General features: G+C 38.3%; 1 protein-coding gene and 1 pseudogene across 1 annotated transcript in view; both read right to left on the bottom strand.

The window, feature by feature from the left end:
- Positions 1 to 20,497, bottom strand: part of GMDS (GDP-mannose 4,6-dehydratase) — a 714,528-nt gene that overhangs the window by 155,609 nt on the left and 538,422 nt on the right. Inside the window, exon 8 of the mRNA XM_024552328.3 lies at positions 10,531 to 10,649. Within this exon, the coding sequence (XP_024408096.1) occupies positions 10,531 to 10,649 (119 nt within the window). The remainder of the gene's footprint in view (positions 1 to 10,530; positions 10,650 to 20,497) is intronic.
- On the bottom strand, positions 1,169 to 2,519 carry LOC112297557 (large ribosomal subunit protein uL4 pseudogene; annotated as a pseudogene).

Here is a 20,497-nt window from a genome sequence, read left to right as displayed (position 1 = left end):
GAGAAATGCAAAGTAAAACCTCAATGAGATATCACCTTACACCTGTGAGAATGGCTATCACCAATAAATCAACAAAAAACAAGTACTAGCAAGGACATGGAGAAAGGGGAACCCTTGTGCATTGTAGGTGGGAATGCAGACTGGTACAGCTACTGTAAACCAGTATGGAGTTACACCAAAAAACTAAAAATGGAACTGCCTTATGACCTAGTGATTCCCCTTTTGGGAATTTATCCCGTAAAACTAATTCAAAAGAATATACACACCCCTATGTTCACTGCAGCATTATTTACAATCAACAAGATTTGGAAGCAGCCCAAGTGTCCATCAGTGAGTGGTAAAACAGCTATGGTATATTTACACATTAGAATATTACTCGGCCATAAAAAAGAAAATTTTACCCTTTGTGACAGCGTGGATGGACCTGGAGAACATTATGCTAAGTGAAATAAGCGAGTCAGAGAAAGAAAAATACCATGTGATTTCATTCATATGTGTAATCTAATGAACAATGAACTAATAAGCAAAATATAGACAGACTTATAGATAGAAAGCAGGCTGACACAGACAACAGTGTGATGACTGCAGGGGGAGGGGAGTGGGTTGAGGTAGAGGAGGGTATTGGGGGGATAATTGATATGGAAAAAATATACCACAAAAAAGGAACAACAACAACATGAAAAGTCTACTCTACCCAACGAAGCTTCATTTCTAATTGAAGGACAGATAAAAAGCTTCCCAGACAAGAAAAAATTAAAGGAGTTCATCATCATCAAACTAGTATTATGAGAAATGGTAAAGGTCTTCTTTAAGAAGGAGAAAGATAAAAAATATAAATAACAAAATGGTAATAACTACATACTTATCAACATCAATACTCACTTTAAATATAAGTAAATTAAGTTATGAAAAGACAGAGTAGCTGAATGGATAAGAAAACAAGACCCATGCATATGCTGCTTACAACAGACTCACTTCAGATTGAAAGGTACACATAGAGAGCAAAGAGATGAAAAAAATACTCCATACAAATGGAAAGGAAAGAAAGCGGGGGTAGCAATACTTATATTTGACAGAATGGACTTTAAAACAAAGTTTATAACAGGATACAAAGGATATCATTTCCCTCTCTCTCTCCCTCCCCCTCCCTCCCTCTTTTATTTTGCCTTTGACATGTTCTTATTCAAAATTAGCTGTCCACAGTGGTTTTACCTTTATGGAATAAAGAAATTTAAGTTTGTGCCACAGCTTTGTTTTCTTCTGTGTTAAGTTTCTTTTCTGCAGGTTTCTTCTCAGCTGCTGGGTTCTTGGTAACTGCAACCCTTTTTCCCACCCCAGGGCTTCTGCTTCTGGTACCAATGTCTTCTTTCCTTTCTTCCCCACCACACACTTCTTGCCTAGAACCAACCCACTTCTCATCTGATGTGTCTTCTAGTGCTGCTGCTGCTTCACCCACCTGGAGCTTGTGGTTCTGGCCTGGTGAAGATTGGTGTTCTGGTACATGGTCTTTGCATATGGGTTTAGCTTCAACATGATCCTCAGGTTTTTCAGTGGATTCTTCTTCAGGACTCTGTGACAAATCTTGTGTGGTGCTCAGAAGGCTCTTTGCATCTCAGGGCTTTTCAAGATTCTGCTAAGGTCTGTACTGAGCATCTTGTGCATGGAAAGGTTGTAGGGAGCTACTCTCGAAGGAGGCAGCTCTATGCCAAGTGCTATACAGACAATATAGCATTTTCAGTCCAAATGTAGACACGGCCCACATGCCCACCAGGAGCAAGTTTTAAAATGTTCAGTTTGCTTACATTAGGCAGAGTAATTCCAGGGATGTTTCTGAAGGCTTCAATAATACCATTGTCCTCATTATAGTTGATGCAAGGTCCCATGCATTGGATATGATGATGGGTTCTCATTTTGCCCTTGCCAGCTATCATTTGCTGAGAGGCGCAGAACTTTTTTGATATCATTCCAGGCCTTAAGTTTCTTAAAAAAGCATAACAACCTCCTTGGTGTTCTTGTAGCCTTCAACTTTTATCTTCAACCACCAAAGGAAGTTCAGGAACTTCCTCAATACAATGACCTTTAGACATGACCAGTGCTGGTAAGGCTGAGGCAGCCAGGGCAGAGCAGATGGCATATCGTTTCTATTTTGTGTTCATTCTGGGTTGCCAGTAGTGTCAGGTTTTGGTTGGTGCAAACATGTGGCCCCCACAACACATAATTCCAAAAGCATCCTGGCCAGATTGATGTGTTACATCATCTTGAACTCTTGGAATTTGAGCCACAGCTCTGTCAGCAGCTCAAGAGTCAACACTGGTTTTATGACCTGCCGATTTATTGACAACATAAGGCTGTCTACTATTTTTCTGCAAGGGGGTGTGAACAAAATTAACAATATCTTTCTGAATGGAAACCTTGAACAGAGCTGGTAAAGTGGCATTTTTGCAAGATGATTCCCTCTTTTAGGAGTATAATGATATCCATAGATCAGCACACACAATGGTGTGGAGGGGAAGGGGCATGCAATCCTCTCAATCTGGTGGCTCTCACAGGAAAAGCAAAAGAGGACATTTCTTAACAATAAAGGCATCTATCCAAAAAGAGGATATAACTCTTGTAAACATTAGTGCATCCAACGTAGGAGTATATAAACATACACACGAAGCAAATATTGGACAACATAAAGGGAGAGATCTACAGTAATACACTAATAGTAAGGGACTTTAATACCCCATTGACATTCAGACAGAAAATCAATAAGAAAAGAGTTGCCTTAAGTGACACATTAGACAAGGTGGAATTAATTGACATTTGTAGGACATATCACCCCAAAGCAGGAGAATATATATTCTTTTAAAGTACACAAGGGCTAGTTCTCTGAAAAGATAAACAAAATCGACAAGCCTTTAAGTAGGCTCATCAAGAAAAAAAGAGAGAGGATCCAAATAAACACAATTAGAAATGAAAGAGGAGAGATTACAACTGATACCACAGAAATACAAAGGATTGTAAGAAATTACTACAAAGAACTGTATGCCAAGAAATTTGAAAACCTAGGTGAAATTGACACATTTCTTGAAAAATATAATCTTCCAAAACTGAATGAAGAAGAAGCAGAAAACCTGAACAGACCAATAACAGCAGAGGAAATTGAAGCAGTCATCAAAAACCTCCCAACACACAAAAGCCCTGGATCAGATGGTTTCAGAGGAGAATTCTACAAAGCATTTAAGGAAGAGCTAACCCCTATCCTTCACAGACTATTCGAAAAAATCCAAACTGATGGAAGACTCCCAAACTCTTTTTATGAAGCCAGCATCATCCTAATCCCAAAACCAGATAAAGACACAACGAAGAAAGAAAACTTCAGGCCAATATCGCTGATGAACATAGACGCTAAAATTCTCAACAAAATATTAGCAAACCGCATCCAGCAATATATTAAAAAGATCATCCACCATGACCAAGTGGGACTCATCCCAGGGATGCAAGGATGGTACAATATTCGCAAATCAATAAACATAATACATCACATCAACAACAGCAAAGACAAAAATCACATGATCATATCAATAGATGCGGAAAAGGCGTTCGATAAGATACAGCACCCATTTCTGATAAAAACACTCAGCAAAGTGGGAATAAAGGGAGCATTGCTCAACATCATAAAGGCCATATATGAGAGACCTACAGCCAACATCATACTCAATGGACAAAAACTTAGAGCTTTCCCACTAAGATCAGGAACAAGACAAGGATGCCCTGTCTCACCACTCACTTCTATTCAACATAGCATTGGAAGTCCTAGCCACAGCAATCAGACAAGAAAAAGCAATAAAAGGCATCCAAATTGGAAAGGAGGAAATGAAACTGTCACTGTTTGCAGATGACATGATAGTGTACATGGAAAATCCTATAGACTCCACCAAAAAACTACTTGACCTAATAAATGAATTTGGTAAAACAGCTGGATACAAAATCAATACTAAGAAATCAAAGGAATTCCTGTACACCAACAATGAAACTGCAGAAACAGAAATCAGGAAAAAAATCCCATTTGATATAGCAACAAGAAAAATAAAGTACCTAAGAATATATCTAACCCAGGAGGTAAAAGACCTGTACTCAGAAAACTACACAACACTGAAGAAAGAAATTAAGGAAGACACAAACAAATGGAAGCATGTACCATGCTCATGGATTAGAAGAATTAACATCATCAAAATGGCCATACTACCCAAAGCCATTTATAGATTCAATGCAATCCCTATTAGAGTACCCATGACATATTTCACAGATATAGAAGAAACATTTCAGAAATTTATATGGAACCACAATCCCCGAATAGCTGCAGCAATTTTGAGAAAGAAGAACAAAGCAGGAGGGATCACAATACCTGATATCAAACTGTATTACAAGGCCACTGTAATCAAAACAGCCTGGTACTGGCATAAAAACAGGCACATAGACCAATGGAACAGAACAGAGAGCCCAGAAATAAACCCAAGTCTTATGGTCAATTAATATTTGACAAAGGAGGCAGGAGCATAAAATGGAGCAAAAACAGCCTCTTCAACAAATGGTGTTGGGAGATCTGGACAGCTACGTGTAAAAAAATGAAACTCGATCACCAACTTACGCCATACACAAAAATAAATTCAAGGTGGATAAACAACTTAAATATAAGTCGTAACACCATAAAAGTCCTAGAGGGAAACATTGGCAGGAAGATCTCAGACATTCCACGCAGTAACATCCTCACAGACACGTCCCCTGAAGCAAGGGACATAAAGGAAAGAATAAACAAATGGGACCTCATCAAAATAAAAAGCTTCTGCATGGCTAAAGAAAATAGCACCAAATTACAAAGAGAACCAACAGTATGGGAAAACATATTTGCCAATGATACCTCAGACAAGGGCCTGATCTCCAAAATATATAAAGAACTCACAGGACTGCACTCCAGGAAGACAAACAACCCAATTAAAAAATGGGCAAAGGACTTGAACAGATACTTCTCCAAGGAAGACATACAGAGGGCCCAGAGACATATGAAAAGATGCTCAGCATCACTAGCCATCAGAGAGATGCAAATTAAAACAACAATGAGGTAGCATCTCACACCAGTCAGAGTGGCCAGCATAAACAAATCCAGAAACAAATGTTGGAGAGGATGCGGAGAAAAGGGAACCCTAGTGCACTGTTGGTGGGAATGCAGACTGGTGAGGACACTGTGGAAAACAGTATGGAATTTCCTCAGAAAACTAAAAATGGAACTGCCCTTTGACCCAGCAATTCCACTGCTGGGATTATACCCTAAGAACCCTGAAACACCAATCCAAAAGAGCCTGTGCACCCCAATGTTCATAGCAGCACAATTTACAATAGCCAAGTACTGGAAGCAACCTAAGTGCCCATCAGCAAATGAATGGATCCAAAAACTATGGTATATTTACACAATGGAATTTTACGCAGCAGAGAGAAAGAAGGAGCTTATAGCCTTTGCAACAGCATGGATGGAACTGGAGAGCATTATGCTAAGTGAAATAAGCCAGACGGTGAGGGACAAATATAATATGATCTCACCTTTAACTGGAGAATAATCAACAGAAGAAAAAAGCAAACAAAATACAACCAGAGACATTGAGGTTAGGAACAATCTAGCAATAGCCAGGGGGGAGTGGGGAGGGGACAGTGAGGAAAGGGGATTACAGGAACTACTATAAATGACACATGGACAAAGTCAAGGGGGAGGGTGGAGGTCGGGGAGGGAGGTGGGTTCGGCTGGGGTGGGGTGGACAGATGGGGAGAAGAGGCATACAAGTGTAATTGAATAACAATAAAAATTAAATAATAAAAGTACACATGGAGTATTTTCCAGAATAGAATAATATCACAAAACAAGTCTCAATAAATGTAAGAAGACTGAAACCATATAAAGCTTCTTCTTCAAACACAATGGTATGATACTAAAAATCAATTACAATAACAAAACTAAAAAACATACAAACACAAAAGGCTAAGTAACATGAAATTCAACAATGAATGAGTTTACAATGAGATCAAGGGAGAAATCAAGATACCTTGAGAGAAATGAGAAGTTAAACACAGAATCCAAAATCTATGGGACACAGTCAAAGTAGTTCTAAAAGGGAATTTTATAGCAACACAGGTCTACCTAAGGAAACAAGAAAAATGTAAAATAAATAATCTAGCCTTACATTTAAAAAATTAATTAAAAAAAGAACAAAGCTCGGAGTGAGAGGGAACAAAATACTAAACATCAGCGCAGAAACTAACAAGGTAGATCTAAGAAATACGAAAGATCAACGAAACAAACAGCTGGTTCTTTGAAATGATAAATACAATTGACTCCTCAAGAAATAGAGAGGACACAAATAAAATTGGAAATGAAAAAGCAAACGTGATAACTGACACCAAAGTAATACAAATGATAAGAAAATACTATGAATAATTACCATGTTTTTCCGACCATAAGACATACCTAGGTTTTAGAGGAGGAAAATAAGGAAAAAAACCCCTGCTCCACTGCCCTCCCACCCCCTGCAAGTGAGCCAGGTAAGCTACATTTGGACTATAAAAAATGCACCCCCATTTTCCTCCCAAATTTGGAGGGAAAAGTGCGCCTCATAGTCTGAAAAATACGGTATATGCCAACAAATTGAAGAACATGGACGAAATAGATAAATTCGCCCTGACTGGTGTGGCTCAATGGACTGAGCATCGACCTGCGAACTGAAAGGTTGCCAGTTCGATTCCCAATCAGGGCACATGACTGGGTTGTGGTCTAGGTCCCCAGTTGGGGGCATGCAAGAGGCAACTGAGCAATGTTTCTCTCACATATCAATGTTTCTCTCCCTCTCTTCCTCCCTCCCTTCCCTTCTCTCTAAAAATAAATAAATAAAATCTTTATAAAAAAAGAAATAGATTAAATTCCTAGAAACATATAATCTCCCAAGACTGAATGAAGAAGAAGGAGAAAATATGAGCATGCCAACAATTATTAATACTAATGAAATCAAATCAGTAATTGAAAATGTTCCAACAAACAAGAATTCTGGACAAGATGGCTTTACAGATGAATTTCACCAAACATTCAAAGAAGAATTAACACTTATCCTTCTCATACTAGTCATTTATGATAAAAACTCCCAGCAAATTGGAAGTAGAGGGAACATACCTCAACATTATAAATGCAGTATGTCAAAGTCACAACTAACTTTATACTCAATGGTGCATCATGTCCTGATCTTCCTTAACATCATGAACAAGAGAAACGATGTCCACTTTCACCACTTTTATACAACATAGTATTGGAAGTTCTTGCCATAGCATTTAGAAAAGAAAAATAAAGAAAAGTAATCAAAACTTGAAAAGAAGTAAATCTGTCATTGTTTGGAGATATCACGATGTTGTGTATAGACAACCCTAAAGATTCCACCAAAAAAACTATTAGAACTAATAAATGAACTCAATAGAGTAGCAGGATACAAAATTAATATACAGAGGTTGGTTGCATTTTTATACACCAATAATGAACTATCAGAAAGGGAAATTAAGAAACAGCCCCATTTACAATTGATTAAAAAATACCTTGGAATGAATTTAACAAAGGAGGTCAATGACCTGTACTTGGAAAATTGTAAGACACTGAAGAATGAAAATGAGATGTTACAAATATACTGAAAAATATATTGTGCTTATGGATAGGCAGAATTAACATTGTGAAATGTCCAGAGTCCCCAAAGCAATCTACAGATTCAATGAAATCCCTATCAAAATATGGATGGCATTTTCAATAGAACTAGAATAAATAATTCTAAAATTCATAGGGAACCACAAAAGACCATGAAAACTGAAAGCAACCTTCTTCTTGAGAAAGAAGAACAAAGTTAGAAATATCAAACTACCTGATATCAAACTACACTATAAGTCTATAGTAATCAAAACAGTATGATATTGGCATAAAACAGATACATAAATGAATGGCACAGAATAGACAGCACAGAAATAAACCCACACCTATATAGTCAATTAATCTTTCACAAAGGAGGCAAGAAATTACAATGGGTTAAGAACAGTCTATTCAATAAATGGTACTGGGAAAACTGGACAGACACATGGAATAAAATAAGACTGGACCAATATCTTATACCATATTCAAGAATAAACTCACAATGGATTAAAGACTTAAACGAAAGACCCAAAACACTGTCAATAAACTCTCTGACATTGCTCTCAACAATATTTTTGGGATATTTCTCCTTGGGTGAGGGAAGTAAAAAAAACTAAAACCAAACAAACAAAAAACAACAATTACCACACAAAAAAATGAAACTACCTCAAATTAAAAAGTTTTTTTATAGGGAAGGAAACCATCAACAAAACAAAAAGATAAGCTACTGAATGGAAAAAGATATTCACCAAAAATACATCTGATAAGAAGTTAATATCCAAAATATATAAAGAACACATACAACTTAACACCAAAAAAACCCAAACAACCTTATTAAAAAATGGGCAGAGGACCTGAATAGACACTTCTACAAAGAGGACATATAGCTGGCCAAAAGCCATATAAAAAGATGCTCAACATTACTAATCATCAGAGACATGCAAATTATATAAAACCACAATGAGATATCACCTCACACTGGTCAGATTAGCTATTATCAATTAACCAACAAACAGCAGGTGTTGGTGATGATGCGGAGAAAAGGGAACCTTTGTGCAGTGTTTGAGGGATTGTAAATTGGTGTAGCCTGTGTGGAAATAGCATAGAAGTTCCTCAAAAAATTAATAGAATTAACATATGACCCAGAAATTCCATTTCTGGGTAGTTATTCAAACACAACTAAAACATTAATTCAAAAAGATATATGCATTCTTATGTTCACTGAAGTATTATTTATTTTTGTGTTTTTTACTGTTGTTGGATCACAATTGTCCCCATTTCCCCCCCACAACTCTCCTCTGCCCTATCCAGCCCCCATCATCGACTTTCAAACACCCCCATTGTCTTTGTCCATGGGTCCTTTATACACGTTCCTTAACTTGACCCTTCCCCTTCTCACTGCAGTATTATTTAAAATAATCATGATATAAAAGCAATTTAAGTGCCCATTAGTACACGATTAGATAAAGAAGTGGTACATATATATACTGGATTATTAGTCAGCCATAAAAAATTACATCTTACAATTTGTGACAACATGTATGGACCTAGAGGTATTATGTGAAGTGAAAAAGTCACACAGAGAAAGACAAACATCATATGATTTTACTTATATGTGATATCTAAAAATCAAAATAAACAAAACAAGCAATCTCATAGATACACAGAACAAAATGATGGTCACCAGATGGGAGGAGGTTGGGGGGATGGGTGAAAAAGGTGAAGGGATTGAGAAGTACAATTGTCATAACTTCACATGAAGTTATGAAAACAATCATGGAGATGTAAAGTACAGCATAGGGAATGTAGTCAATATTATTGGAATCGTAATATTGTATCAGATGTGTACTAGAACTATTGGGGGGTCACTTCATAAATTATATAAATGTCTTATTACTATGCTGTACATGTGAAACTAATATAATACTAAATTTCAAGTGTAATTAAAAATAAATTATTAAAAATAAAATTAAAATGTATAGAAAGGTAAATTTTATTATATATTTATTTTACCACAGTAAAAAAAAATTGCCAAAAAAATCTTCTAATTATCCATGTATAATGAAGGATTTCCCACAAATCTTTTCAATATTCCAATAAAAATCTGCCTTCAAAATTTTCTAATGCTACAAGCAAATGTAGTATATGAGTATCAACTAAATCATTTTCATATACAGTATAGCATTCACTCAACTGGCAAAAACGACATCAGATCTGATGATTAGACAGTAGTAATTCATCAGTGAATTTACCTGTTTTAATGTTTGTATTGTGTTTATGTGAGAAAATGTCTCTGTTTATAGGAAATACACACAAAAGTCCCTGTTGTTGGGGCATCAGGCTGGCAACCAACTCTCAATGGTTCAGAGAAAAGAAGATTGTAATGTATTTAAAACTTTTCTGTAAGTTTTTAATGGTTTCAAAATCTTAAAATAAAAAATCAAAGAATTAAAAAAAGATGGTGTAATGTTATCATATTTACTAGTAAGAGTAAAATTAGCTACAGTAATATCAAAGTACACTATATGTAAACTATAATAAAAATTTAAATTAAAAAAAATTAAAAACCTTTGAAAAAGGAAAAATATTTTAAAAATTAAAACAGAAGAAAATTTAAAAAGACTGTTTAGATGGTGACAAATATTTCACATAAGATATAACTAGGATTAGATGCAATGAAGAACAAAGTCGCTGCTCTACATTGAAACTCTCTATATTGCTTTACAATAGAGTAAAAAGGGAAAAAGACAAAACCAAGGCAGAATAACAAACACCTAGACAAACATGCCAGCAAATGTCTGATGAATGACCAGAAATCAGTGCTTAGTTATACTCACACAATGGTTTTTCCAATGTGCAAAAACGACTTCTCTACAAACTCCCGGACACTATGGACTTCTCCAGTAGCTATGACAAAATCCTCTGGCTCCTCCTTCTGCAACATCAGCCACATAGCCTACAAAGAGACAGGCAAATCCCAGTTAAAGTTGCAGCCACCTGCCACTTGGGAAATATAATGTTATCAAACTCACATAATTGGATAAGGACATTGTTAAAAGGTAATCTGAGGCATATTAATTTTTTTAAAAAGGAATTTATTTGTTCATACCTTTATTTGAATAGAGTAATGCTAAAGCAAAGGTAGTTAGGAGCACTCCATCAACAAGAGTGAGGGGCAAGGTTTTCATAGACTAGAAAATGAAGTAAAGCAAAGCAAAGCAAAGCAATTATTTGATTGGTTATAGTTTATGCAGTTGCCTTATTTGGGAAAGCCAAGTAAGCTGTTTGTGACTGGTTGTTCTTAAGTTTCATTTTCTTAGATTCAAGAGAAGTGGCTTAGGTTTGGCTTGCTCATGTGGGCTACCAAGGCATTAGAATCACCTATGTATGGTAAGTCTAACAGTCTCCATGTTTAAATACTTTAAACATGTACATCTAAAAAATAACCATGGACTTAATACAATATTCTCACCACTACAGTAGTGGTTCTCAAACTTTAATGTATATCGGAGTCATGCAGGGAACAACTCAGTATAGGTGCTTAGGCTACAGTCACAGACGTGGACGTAGTAGAGAATATGCTTTAGATATCCTAATCTTTAACATCCCAGGTGACTGTCATGCAGCAGTTGCTTGGAATACAATTTAGAGGAACAAGATATTGAAGAATATATGTGGCAAATAACCTTTCTATAGTACATTTAAGAAAAGAAGAGTTTAAAAACCATTGCCTAATTTACCTTCACATTATGGACAAAAGGAAAGGAAAAGTCCTTTAAAGACAGATGTTTATACCAAAAATAGAACAAAATTTCTTAATGATAAAGGTAAAAATGTACCAAAGTGGTGACATCAAACAACAAAATAATCAAGAATTAATGGACTTCCAGTAAAGATGGCAGCATAGGTAAACATGATACTCGTATCCTCAGACAACCATGTCAAAATTACAACTAAAATAGAGAACAACATTATTCAGAACCACCTAAAATCTACCTGAGTGGAAGTCCTACAACTAGGGATTTCAAGAAGAAGCCACATCACTCCTGGGAGGAGAGGCCGAGCTGCAGAATGGGTTGGTCCCACACCCATGTATAGCAGATAAATATCAGGAGGGCAACTGTGGCTGCAGAGATCTGCCCTGAAGAGCAAGGGATACCAGCCCCACACCAGGCCCTCAAGCCCAGGGTGCCAGTGCTGGGAAGTGAAGTCTCCATGACTTCTGGCTGTTAACACTAGCAGGGATTGAGGCTGAAAGAGATGGAGGGCCTCTGTAGTCCCACGTAATTCCTCTTAAAGGGCCCACACACAGACTTACTTCAACTTCCTTCCTCTGACCTCCAGTGCTGGGGGAACAGCTCAAAGGGCACCAAGGAGGGGAAGAACGGAATTATCTGGCATCAGAGCGAGTGCTGGGAGGCAGCTTTCTCCCAGACAAAAGGGCTGGTGTAGGCTATTGTTCCTTTGATAATCCCACCCCCTCCCAGACCCAGCAGGCAGTTGCAATATCTCAGTCTCCATTACTTGGTTCACAGTTTGCCCCTGTTTGCCCCTCTCTGGTGATTCCCTGGTGAGACCCTGTCCCACCAAACTTGTGGCCTACCCAAGCAGTTTCCAGTGGCTTTTCCATATGAATGGCCTGTCTTGGTTCATGTTTCAGACTTCTAAAATCTTTCAAAAAGCAGTCTCTGGCCTTGGACTGCTCCATACCTCTTGCTAAGTGGTCCCAGGTACAGCACTAGCAGCAGCAGCAGGCCATGGTGTGCAGCTTGGCCTCTCCTGGGCACCTCCAGCCCAGCACAAGTAGCAACCATCTGCAGATTGCTTTGTAGATCAACCCAGGTGGCCCTGGGGAGGACACAGGTGGCAGCTGACTGTAGCAGGCACCTCCAGGGGGTGCCTCAGAGACAGTGCACCTGGTGGGCAGCTTCAGACTACTACATTGAAGCACCACAGAACCACCTCCATGGCCACATACTCAAGGGGGTGGGTTCAGTAGGCACAAGAGTCCCACTGAGGTAAGTCCTGTTCTGTGGGACAGGCCCCTGCACACTAAATCCTTTGCAGTGGTTGGTGGTCACAGCCAGTCCTTACAGCTGATCAGCCTAGGGGTAAATCCCTTCCAATGATATGCTAACAGCAATCAAGGCTCAACTACAACAGGAGGGTGTACACAGCTAACATGGGGGGTGAGGTACACCTGGAGTGTCCAGCTTTAGTGACTTTTTATAGAAAAAGTCGAGACTCAAATCAGCAATCTGAAATATAAGGGAGCAAAAAACACCCTCATCATAATAGCAAAAAGAAAAAGGAATTGAAAAAAATATAGTGTAAGGAGCCTCTGGGACAACTTCAAGCATACTAACATTTGCATCATGGGAGTACTAGAAGGAGAAGGTAGAGAGCAAGAAATTGAAACCCTATTTGAAAAAATAATGACAGAAAACTTCCCTAACCTAGTGAAGAAAATAGACATACAGAAAGCACAGAGACTCCTAAACAAGATGAACCCAAAGAGGCTCAGGTCACAACATAATTAAGGCACAACATAATTAAAATGCAAAAGGTTAAAAACAAAGAATATTAACCCTGTGGAAATCACAATAAAAAATATTACAGTGTAGTTCACTGTACCCAAGAGATACATCCATTACTACAATGTGCTGAAATGCAAAAAAAAATTTAAAACACTGTATTTATATAATAATACATGGTTTTTATTTATTTTCAATTACAATCTAGAAATTATTAAACACAGAGATATAAAAGCACAAAGAATAAAAACTTTTTTACAATAACAGAAACATGGATATTATTAAAAATAGAACCAAAAATGTCTTTAATATTAATTAATCAGACTCTTCAATCGCTGGCTTTGCAAACTGTTTGTAACCGTCATTGCAAACAATATTGCTGGACTCACGGCATACACACTGTCCACAACACTTGCAAAGATATTTTAATAAGTGACTCATTTTGGATGCATAGCACCTAACACATTTTGATTCCTTTCCTTTCCAAAAAAACACTCTTCACTCATGTCTTATTCATCTTCACTTTCTTTACCAGAAAGATCTTGCTTGATATCTGACTCTTCTGAATGAACTTCCAAATAATCTTCATCTACTAAATCACTTTCATCTTCATACTCAACTTTATCATTGTCATCATCAGATTCAAGTAGCATTTGCTGAAGTTCTTCAACATCTCTTGGATTATTGAATTGATATATGTATTTTTCCAGCCATTTTCAATGGTAAATGGAAAAAAAAAACCCACTAACTTTGAAGTTTGCATTGTGTTGGGGGGGAATAAAACCCAACTACACCAACACTGACTTCAGATTTCATGTTATCTCTCAGGTACAATTTAGTATTGAATATCACACACCCTTACAAAACAGACTTATAAACAAACTGGCTTAAACATTATGGCTTAACATTAGTTATGTACAAACATGCAGCTAAGTCATGACCTTGAACCTGTGTACCTGATATATGTAAAATACTTAAGAAAAGAGTTAGTGTGTATCTCTCAGATCAGCCACAACCCCTGCAGGGTACAAGCAGAAAGAGAAAACTACCTAGAAAACTACTAGATACCTAGTTATCTACAATGGCGCTCCCATAAGACTGTCAGTTCTATTTCTCAACAGAAACTTTACAGGCCAGAAGGGACTTGCAAGAAATATTCAAAGTGATGAAAAAGAAGGACTAAGAACCAAGATTACTCTATGCAGCAAAGCTATCACGTAGAATTAAAAGACAGATAAAGAGCTTTCCAGACAAGAAAAAGCTAAGAGTTCATCATTACCAAACCAGTACTTTCTAAAATGTCAAAAGGTCTTCTTTAAGAAGAATAAGAGGAAAAAGATAATAAATAAATATGAGCAATGAAATGGCAATAAATACATATCTATCTAGAAATGAATCTAAGAAAACAAAACAAACAAGAAAGAACAGAAACAGACTCATAGATATAGAAAACATTTTGATGGTTGACAAATCAGAGGGTGGTTGGGGGGATGGGGAAAAAAGGTAAAGAGGATAAAGAAGTACCTATGGATTGTTACGTAATAGCCATGGGGATGTAAAGTACAGCATAGGGAGTATAGTCAATAATATTCTAATAACTCTGTATGATCAGATGGGTAGCAGATTGGGATAATCACTTAGTATATAATCACTTAGTTATATAATGTATCACTGGGGTGTACACCTGAACTAATATAATAGTGTATGTCAACTATAATTGAAAAAAGTGATTAACAAAGCACCAAGAGAATTTTTTTTAATCCACTAGTATTTATTTACTGATACTGTTTATTTATATTTATTTTTTTAATCCTCACCCAAGGATATGCTTACTGATTTTAGAGAGAGAGGAAGAAGCGGGGAGGGAGAGAGAGAGAGAAACATCAATATGAGAGAGAAACATCAATCAGTTGCCTCCGTATGCATCCTGACTGGGGATCAAACCTGCAACTTAGTTATGTGCCCTGACCAGGAATTGAACCTACAACCTCTGTTGTACAACAGAGGTCTCCAATTGTCAGACCACAGATGGGTACCAGTCCATGGTCTTTTAGGAACTGGACCACACAGCAGGAGGTGAGCATAGGGCAACTGAGCAAAGCTTCATCTGTATTTGTAGCTGCTCCCCATCACTCACATTACTGTCTGAGCCCTGCCTCCTGTCGGATCATCAGATCAGCAGCAGCATTAGATTCTCATCGGAGTGCAAACCCTACTGTGAACTGCTCATGCAAGGGATCTAGGTTGCACACTCTGTATGAGAATCTAATGCCTGATGATCTGAGGTGGAGCTGAGGCAGTGATGCTAGCACTGGGGAGTGGCTGAAGATACAGATTATCGTTAGCAGAGAGGTTTGAATGCACAGGGACCATAATAAATCAATTGCTTGCAGACTCATACCAAAACCCTATCACTGAGTTGCAAGTGACAGTTAAGCTGCATCTGGTGGCAGGCTTTAAGCTAGAATACGACGATTATTTTACTCTGTGTGTGGCCTGCCCATTATTTTATTTACCACTTCTGTCTGTATCCCTCTTTCCTGTACTGCACACTCGTCACAGTCACAGTTTTGGTAAGCCCACATGCTAACTCTGGCATGTGCTGAGTTGTATAATTATTTCATTATATACTACAAGTAAGACAATAGAAATAAAGTGAACAATAAATGCAATGTGACTGAATCATCCTGAAACCATTCCCCTATCCCCTGGTCATGGAAAAATTGTCTTCCATGAAACTGGTCCCTGGTGCCAAAAAGGCTGGGGACCACTGGTGTATGGGACAATGCTCCAACCAACTGAGCCACCTGGCCAGAGCTTTGCTGATACTGTGTAAACTGGACTTCAAAACCTGAGATGCAATGGCTGATCTATAAATCAATTTCCTTATCTCTAAAACTGAAAGAATGCCAGTGACCCTTAGACTGGTATGAATTGTAACTAAGATGAGATGATTTGTATTGAGCACAAAGGAAATGACATCAAGAAGGGAATATTGAATCCTAAACAGAATGTTGGACTTCACAAGTATTCCAAGACCTCAAGAACTCCATGACTACCCTTCTCAATAAACATAACTAAGTCCAGTATGTTAAACTATGGATCCTGATTTCGAGTTGCTCAAAAATTTTAAAGATCCCCAGCTTCTTTTTTTCCCTTTGTAACAATGTATTTTTAAAATATATTTATTGATTATACTATTACAGTTGTCCCATTTCCCCCCCTTCATTCCACTCCATCCTGAACACCCCCTCCCTCCCACATTCCCCACCTATAGTTCATGTCCATGGGTCATACTTATAAGTTCTTTGGCTTCTACATTTCCTAAAACTATTCTTAACCTCCCCCATCTATTTTCTACCTACCATTTATGCTACTTATTCTCTGTATCTCTCCTCCCTCTCTCCCCCTTCCACTCCCCTGTTGATAACCCACCATGTGATCTCCATTTCTGTGGTTCTGTTCCTGTTCTAGTTGTTTGCTTAGTTTGCTTTTGTTTTTGTTTTAGGTGTGGTTGTTAATAACTGGGAGTTTGCTGTCATTTTTACTGTTCCTATTTTTCATCTTCTTTTTCTTAGATAAATCCCTTTAACTTTTCATATAAGAAGGGCTTGGTGATGATGAACTCCTTTAACTTGACCTTATCTGAGAAGCACTTTATCTGCCCTTTCATTCTAAATGATAGCTTTGCTGGATACAGTAATCTTGGATATAGGCCCTTGCCTTTTATGACTTCAAATACTTCTTTCCAGTCCCTTTTTGCCTGTAAGTTCTCTTTTGAGAAATCAGCTGACAGTCTTATGGGAACCCCTTTGTAGGTAACTGTGTCCTTTTCTCTTGCTGCTTCTAAGATTCTCCCCTTCTCTTTAATCTTGGCTAATGTAATTATGATGTGCCTTGGTATGTTCCTCCTTGGGTCCAGCTTCTTTGGGACTCTCTGAGCTTCCTGGACTTCCTGGAAGTCTATTTCCTTTGCCCGATTAGGGAAGTTCTCCTTCATTATTTGTTCAAATAAGTTTTCAATTTTTTGTTCTTCCTCTTCTCCTTCTGGCACCCCTATAATTCGGATGTTGGAACGTTTCAAGATGTCCTGGAGGTTCCTAAGCCTCTTCTCATTTTTTTGAATTCTTGTTTCTTCATTCTTTTCTAGTTGGATGTTTCTTTCTTCCTTCTGGTCCACACGGTTGATTTGAGCCCCAGTTTCCTTCCCATCACTATTGGTTCCCTGTACATTTTCCTTTGTTTCTCTTAGCATAACCTTCATTTTTTCATCTAATTTGCGACCAGATTCAACCAATTCTGTGAGCTTCCTGATTACCAGTGTTTTGAAGTGTGCATCTGATAGGTTGGCTACCTCTTTGTTGCTTAGTTGTATTATCTCTGGAGCTTTGATCTGTTCTTTCATTTGGGTCATATTTTTTTGTCTTGGTGTGCCTGTTGTAAAGGCGTGGAGCCTTAGGTGTTCACCAGGGCAGGGTAACACTGGTCGCTGCAATGTGATGCTGTAAGGCGGGGAGGGTCAAGAGGGAGCAATGGCGCTTGCTCCACTCTCTGCCAGATTTCAGTCACTCTCTTTGCTACCCACAATCAAACTGGGCCCCTCTGGTGCTGATTCCCAAGTGGGTGGGCTTGTGCACACTCTAGGCCCCTGTGGGTCCCTCCAACAAACCCTCCTGTGAGTCTGGGAGTTTCTCCTGCTGCCGCCTCAACCCCCTGGGTGTTTTCAGTCAGAGGTTTGAGGCTTTATTTCCCTGTGCTGGAGCCCTGGGTTGCGAGGTCTGCTTTGCTCCCCCACCGTTCCTCCCAGTTTATCTATGTGTGAATGTAGGGCTGCAGGGTCTGCTAGCCACCACCTTGTGGGGTCTGTTAGCTGCAGCCTGGCCTGCCCTGTTCCATAATCTGCCAGCTCGCTGGACCCGTCAGCCACCACCTTGCTGCAAGTCCTCTCCACCCCAGCTGCCTGTCTCCCGCCCTCCTACGGGTCTGGATGAATGTTTCTTCTTTACCTCCTGCGTTGTTGGACTTCCATACAGTTCAATTTTCTGTCAGTTCTGGGGGTTTTTTTGTTTTTAAATTGTTGTTCTTCTTTTGGTTGTGCAAGGAGGCACAGTGTCTCTACCTACGCCTCCACCTTGGCTGGAAGCAGATCCCCAGCTTCTATGGATAGTACAGCTAATGGCATGGTACTTAAAGAAATAAACCTGAGTTAGGTTTTACTCTTCCAAGAGCAGTGGCTAAAAATTTACATACTACTCCTCTGCATCTTATCTGTAAGTGCTGTTTCTAGAGCCCTCACTGGTTACCAATTCTATGTTCTAACAAAAAGAAGGTACAGTCAAACCCTGTAAAATAAATCTCTACTAAATTAAAAAATTATTAATGGAAAAACAATCATGTAATGAATAGTACTACCATTTTTAAAATGGTTGTCTGAGACGCAATGAAAAGCTTTGTACCAGTTCAGGATTTCAGCAGCAGCATTTCGAGGTCAGTTTGTCAATGGGAGTATCTACAGGTTCACTTTTCATTGGGACCAAGGAGTCTAGTTGGGCAGCAATGCAGCTGCATGTCTAAGACACGAACTGTGGCAACCATCACAGCTTGGGTTCACTCAGTTATGTCATCTTTTATCAACAGCATACAGGCCTATAGTTTCTATAGCTGGGAACTGAACATTAATTATACAGGTTTTGTTTACACAGAAGATGCATATTAAAAAATAAGTATAGTTGGTATTTGACATGTCTCTTTAACAACAATCCAAGCAAGTGAGAAATGAATGTTTTTTTAATTACTCATATTCACTTTTCAAAATATAGTAAGTAAAAATAATAGGCACAGTCCTTAATATTACACAAATTGAACACTTGTTCTAACACTTAAAGAAAACTATCTTAGTCAGTATCTCCCTAGCTGCTATTGGACAAGCTGAAAAGTAGTTTTCTGAATTCAACAGGGCAGCTTACAAAAACGAAACCAAAAATGTTTAATTCCTCTTTATTCTTTGAATTTGTGGCAGACTTGTAAAAATAAAAAATAGGTAAATATTTGTCTTTTACTTGAAGTTACTTCTTGTGGATATTGTGTATTTTTAGCCTATAACATGATATTTTTAAATCATATTTTTGTTCTAGAAAAGATGAGACTTTGGGCAATTATATAGGCCTTGGACATGTGGCAACTGGGTGAAACAATGGCACTAGGTTGAGGTCAATGATATACTGAAAAGTAACTGATGAAATTGTATTGGCTAGGAGAGGGTTTTGTTCACTTTAGTGAAATATCTGGTTTCATTTTGCACTATGAGTTCACAGTTAATGAATTTAATTATAATACTTTCTAAATGTTATGCTAATTATTTAACAATAAAGCTCGATCATTATTTAAAAGGTACCAAATACAAGATGTTCTCTTTAATGCTTTGTAGCTCCCTGGGCTCCATGGCCCCTGCACACTGTTATCTGCTCCAGGCCAAGGACTGTGGTCTGAAATGCAGCCCAGGTCTGTGGGTCAAACCTTGTGCCCAGCACCCTTCATAGTTAAGCTCCTCTGAGAGGTGCCTCTTTGTAATGGGCGCTGGCTGTAGCAGAAGCCAGTTAAGGGGCCTGTTGTTCATGTCTGTGACTTGCAGGTGCAGTTCCTGGGGCCTAGAATGCTTGTTTCCCTCATCTGTGTGGGAACTCTGGCCTCTTCTTCTACCAGAGGTGTCCAACCCGAGGCCCGCGGGCCACATGCAGCCTAGAATGGCTGTGATGTGGCCCAACACTAAATCGTATATTTACTTAAAACGTCATGAGACTTTTTTGTGATTATGTGTTGCAATGTATTTAATGTGTGGCCCAAGACAACTCTTCTTTCAGTGTGGCGCAGAGATGCCAAAGTGTTGGACACCCCTGTGCCATGTGCAAGGGCCCCAGGTCTAGTCCTTAAAACAAATTCCTGTTATCAACTTGAGTTTCCTGTCATCAATGACAGACAGCATGGCTGGGTTCACTGGGACTCAGCCTGCTCTTTGGCCACACTTCCTAACCAGGCTGACCCTCCCACCTCTCCTGAATGTGCCCACACACATGAACACATGCAAATATTTTTGGCTTTCTTCAAAATACTTTAAAAGTTTTTAGGAAAAATTAAATTATGCTCCTGGCTAGAATTTCTACTTGAACATTTTTCTGCAGGATTAATGTATACAAGTGTGTTTTACTCAAATTTCCATTCTAAAAATAACATTTTCAAATAGGTCTTTCAGGACTGCTCAGCTTTATTTTAT

This window comes from Desmodus rotundus, chromosome 3 (assembly GCF_022682495.2).
Source record: "Desmodus rotundus isolate HL8 chromosome 3, HLdesRot8A.1, whole genome shotgun sequence".
NCBI classification, from domain to species: Eukaryota; Metazoa; Chordata; class Mammalia; order Chiroptera; family Phyllostomidae; genus Desmodus; species Desmodus rotundus.
Note: the sequence above shows the minus strand (reverse complement) of the source record. Positions and strands in the feature narration are given on the sequence as shown.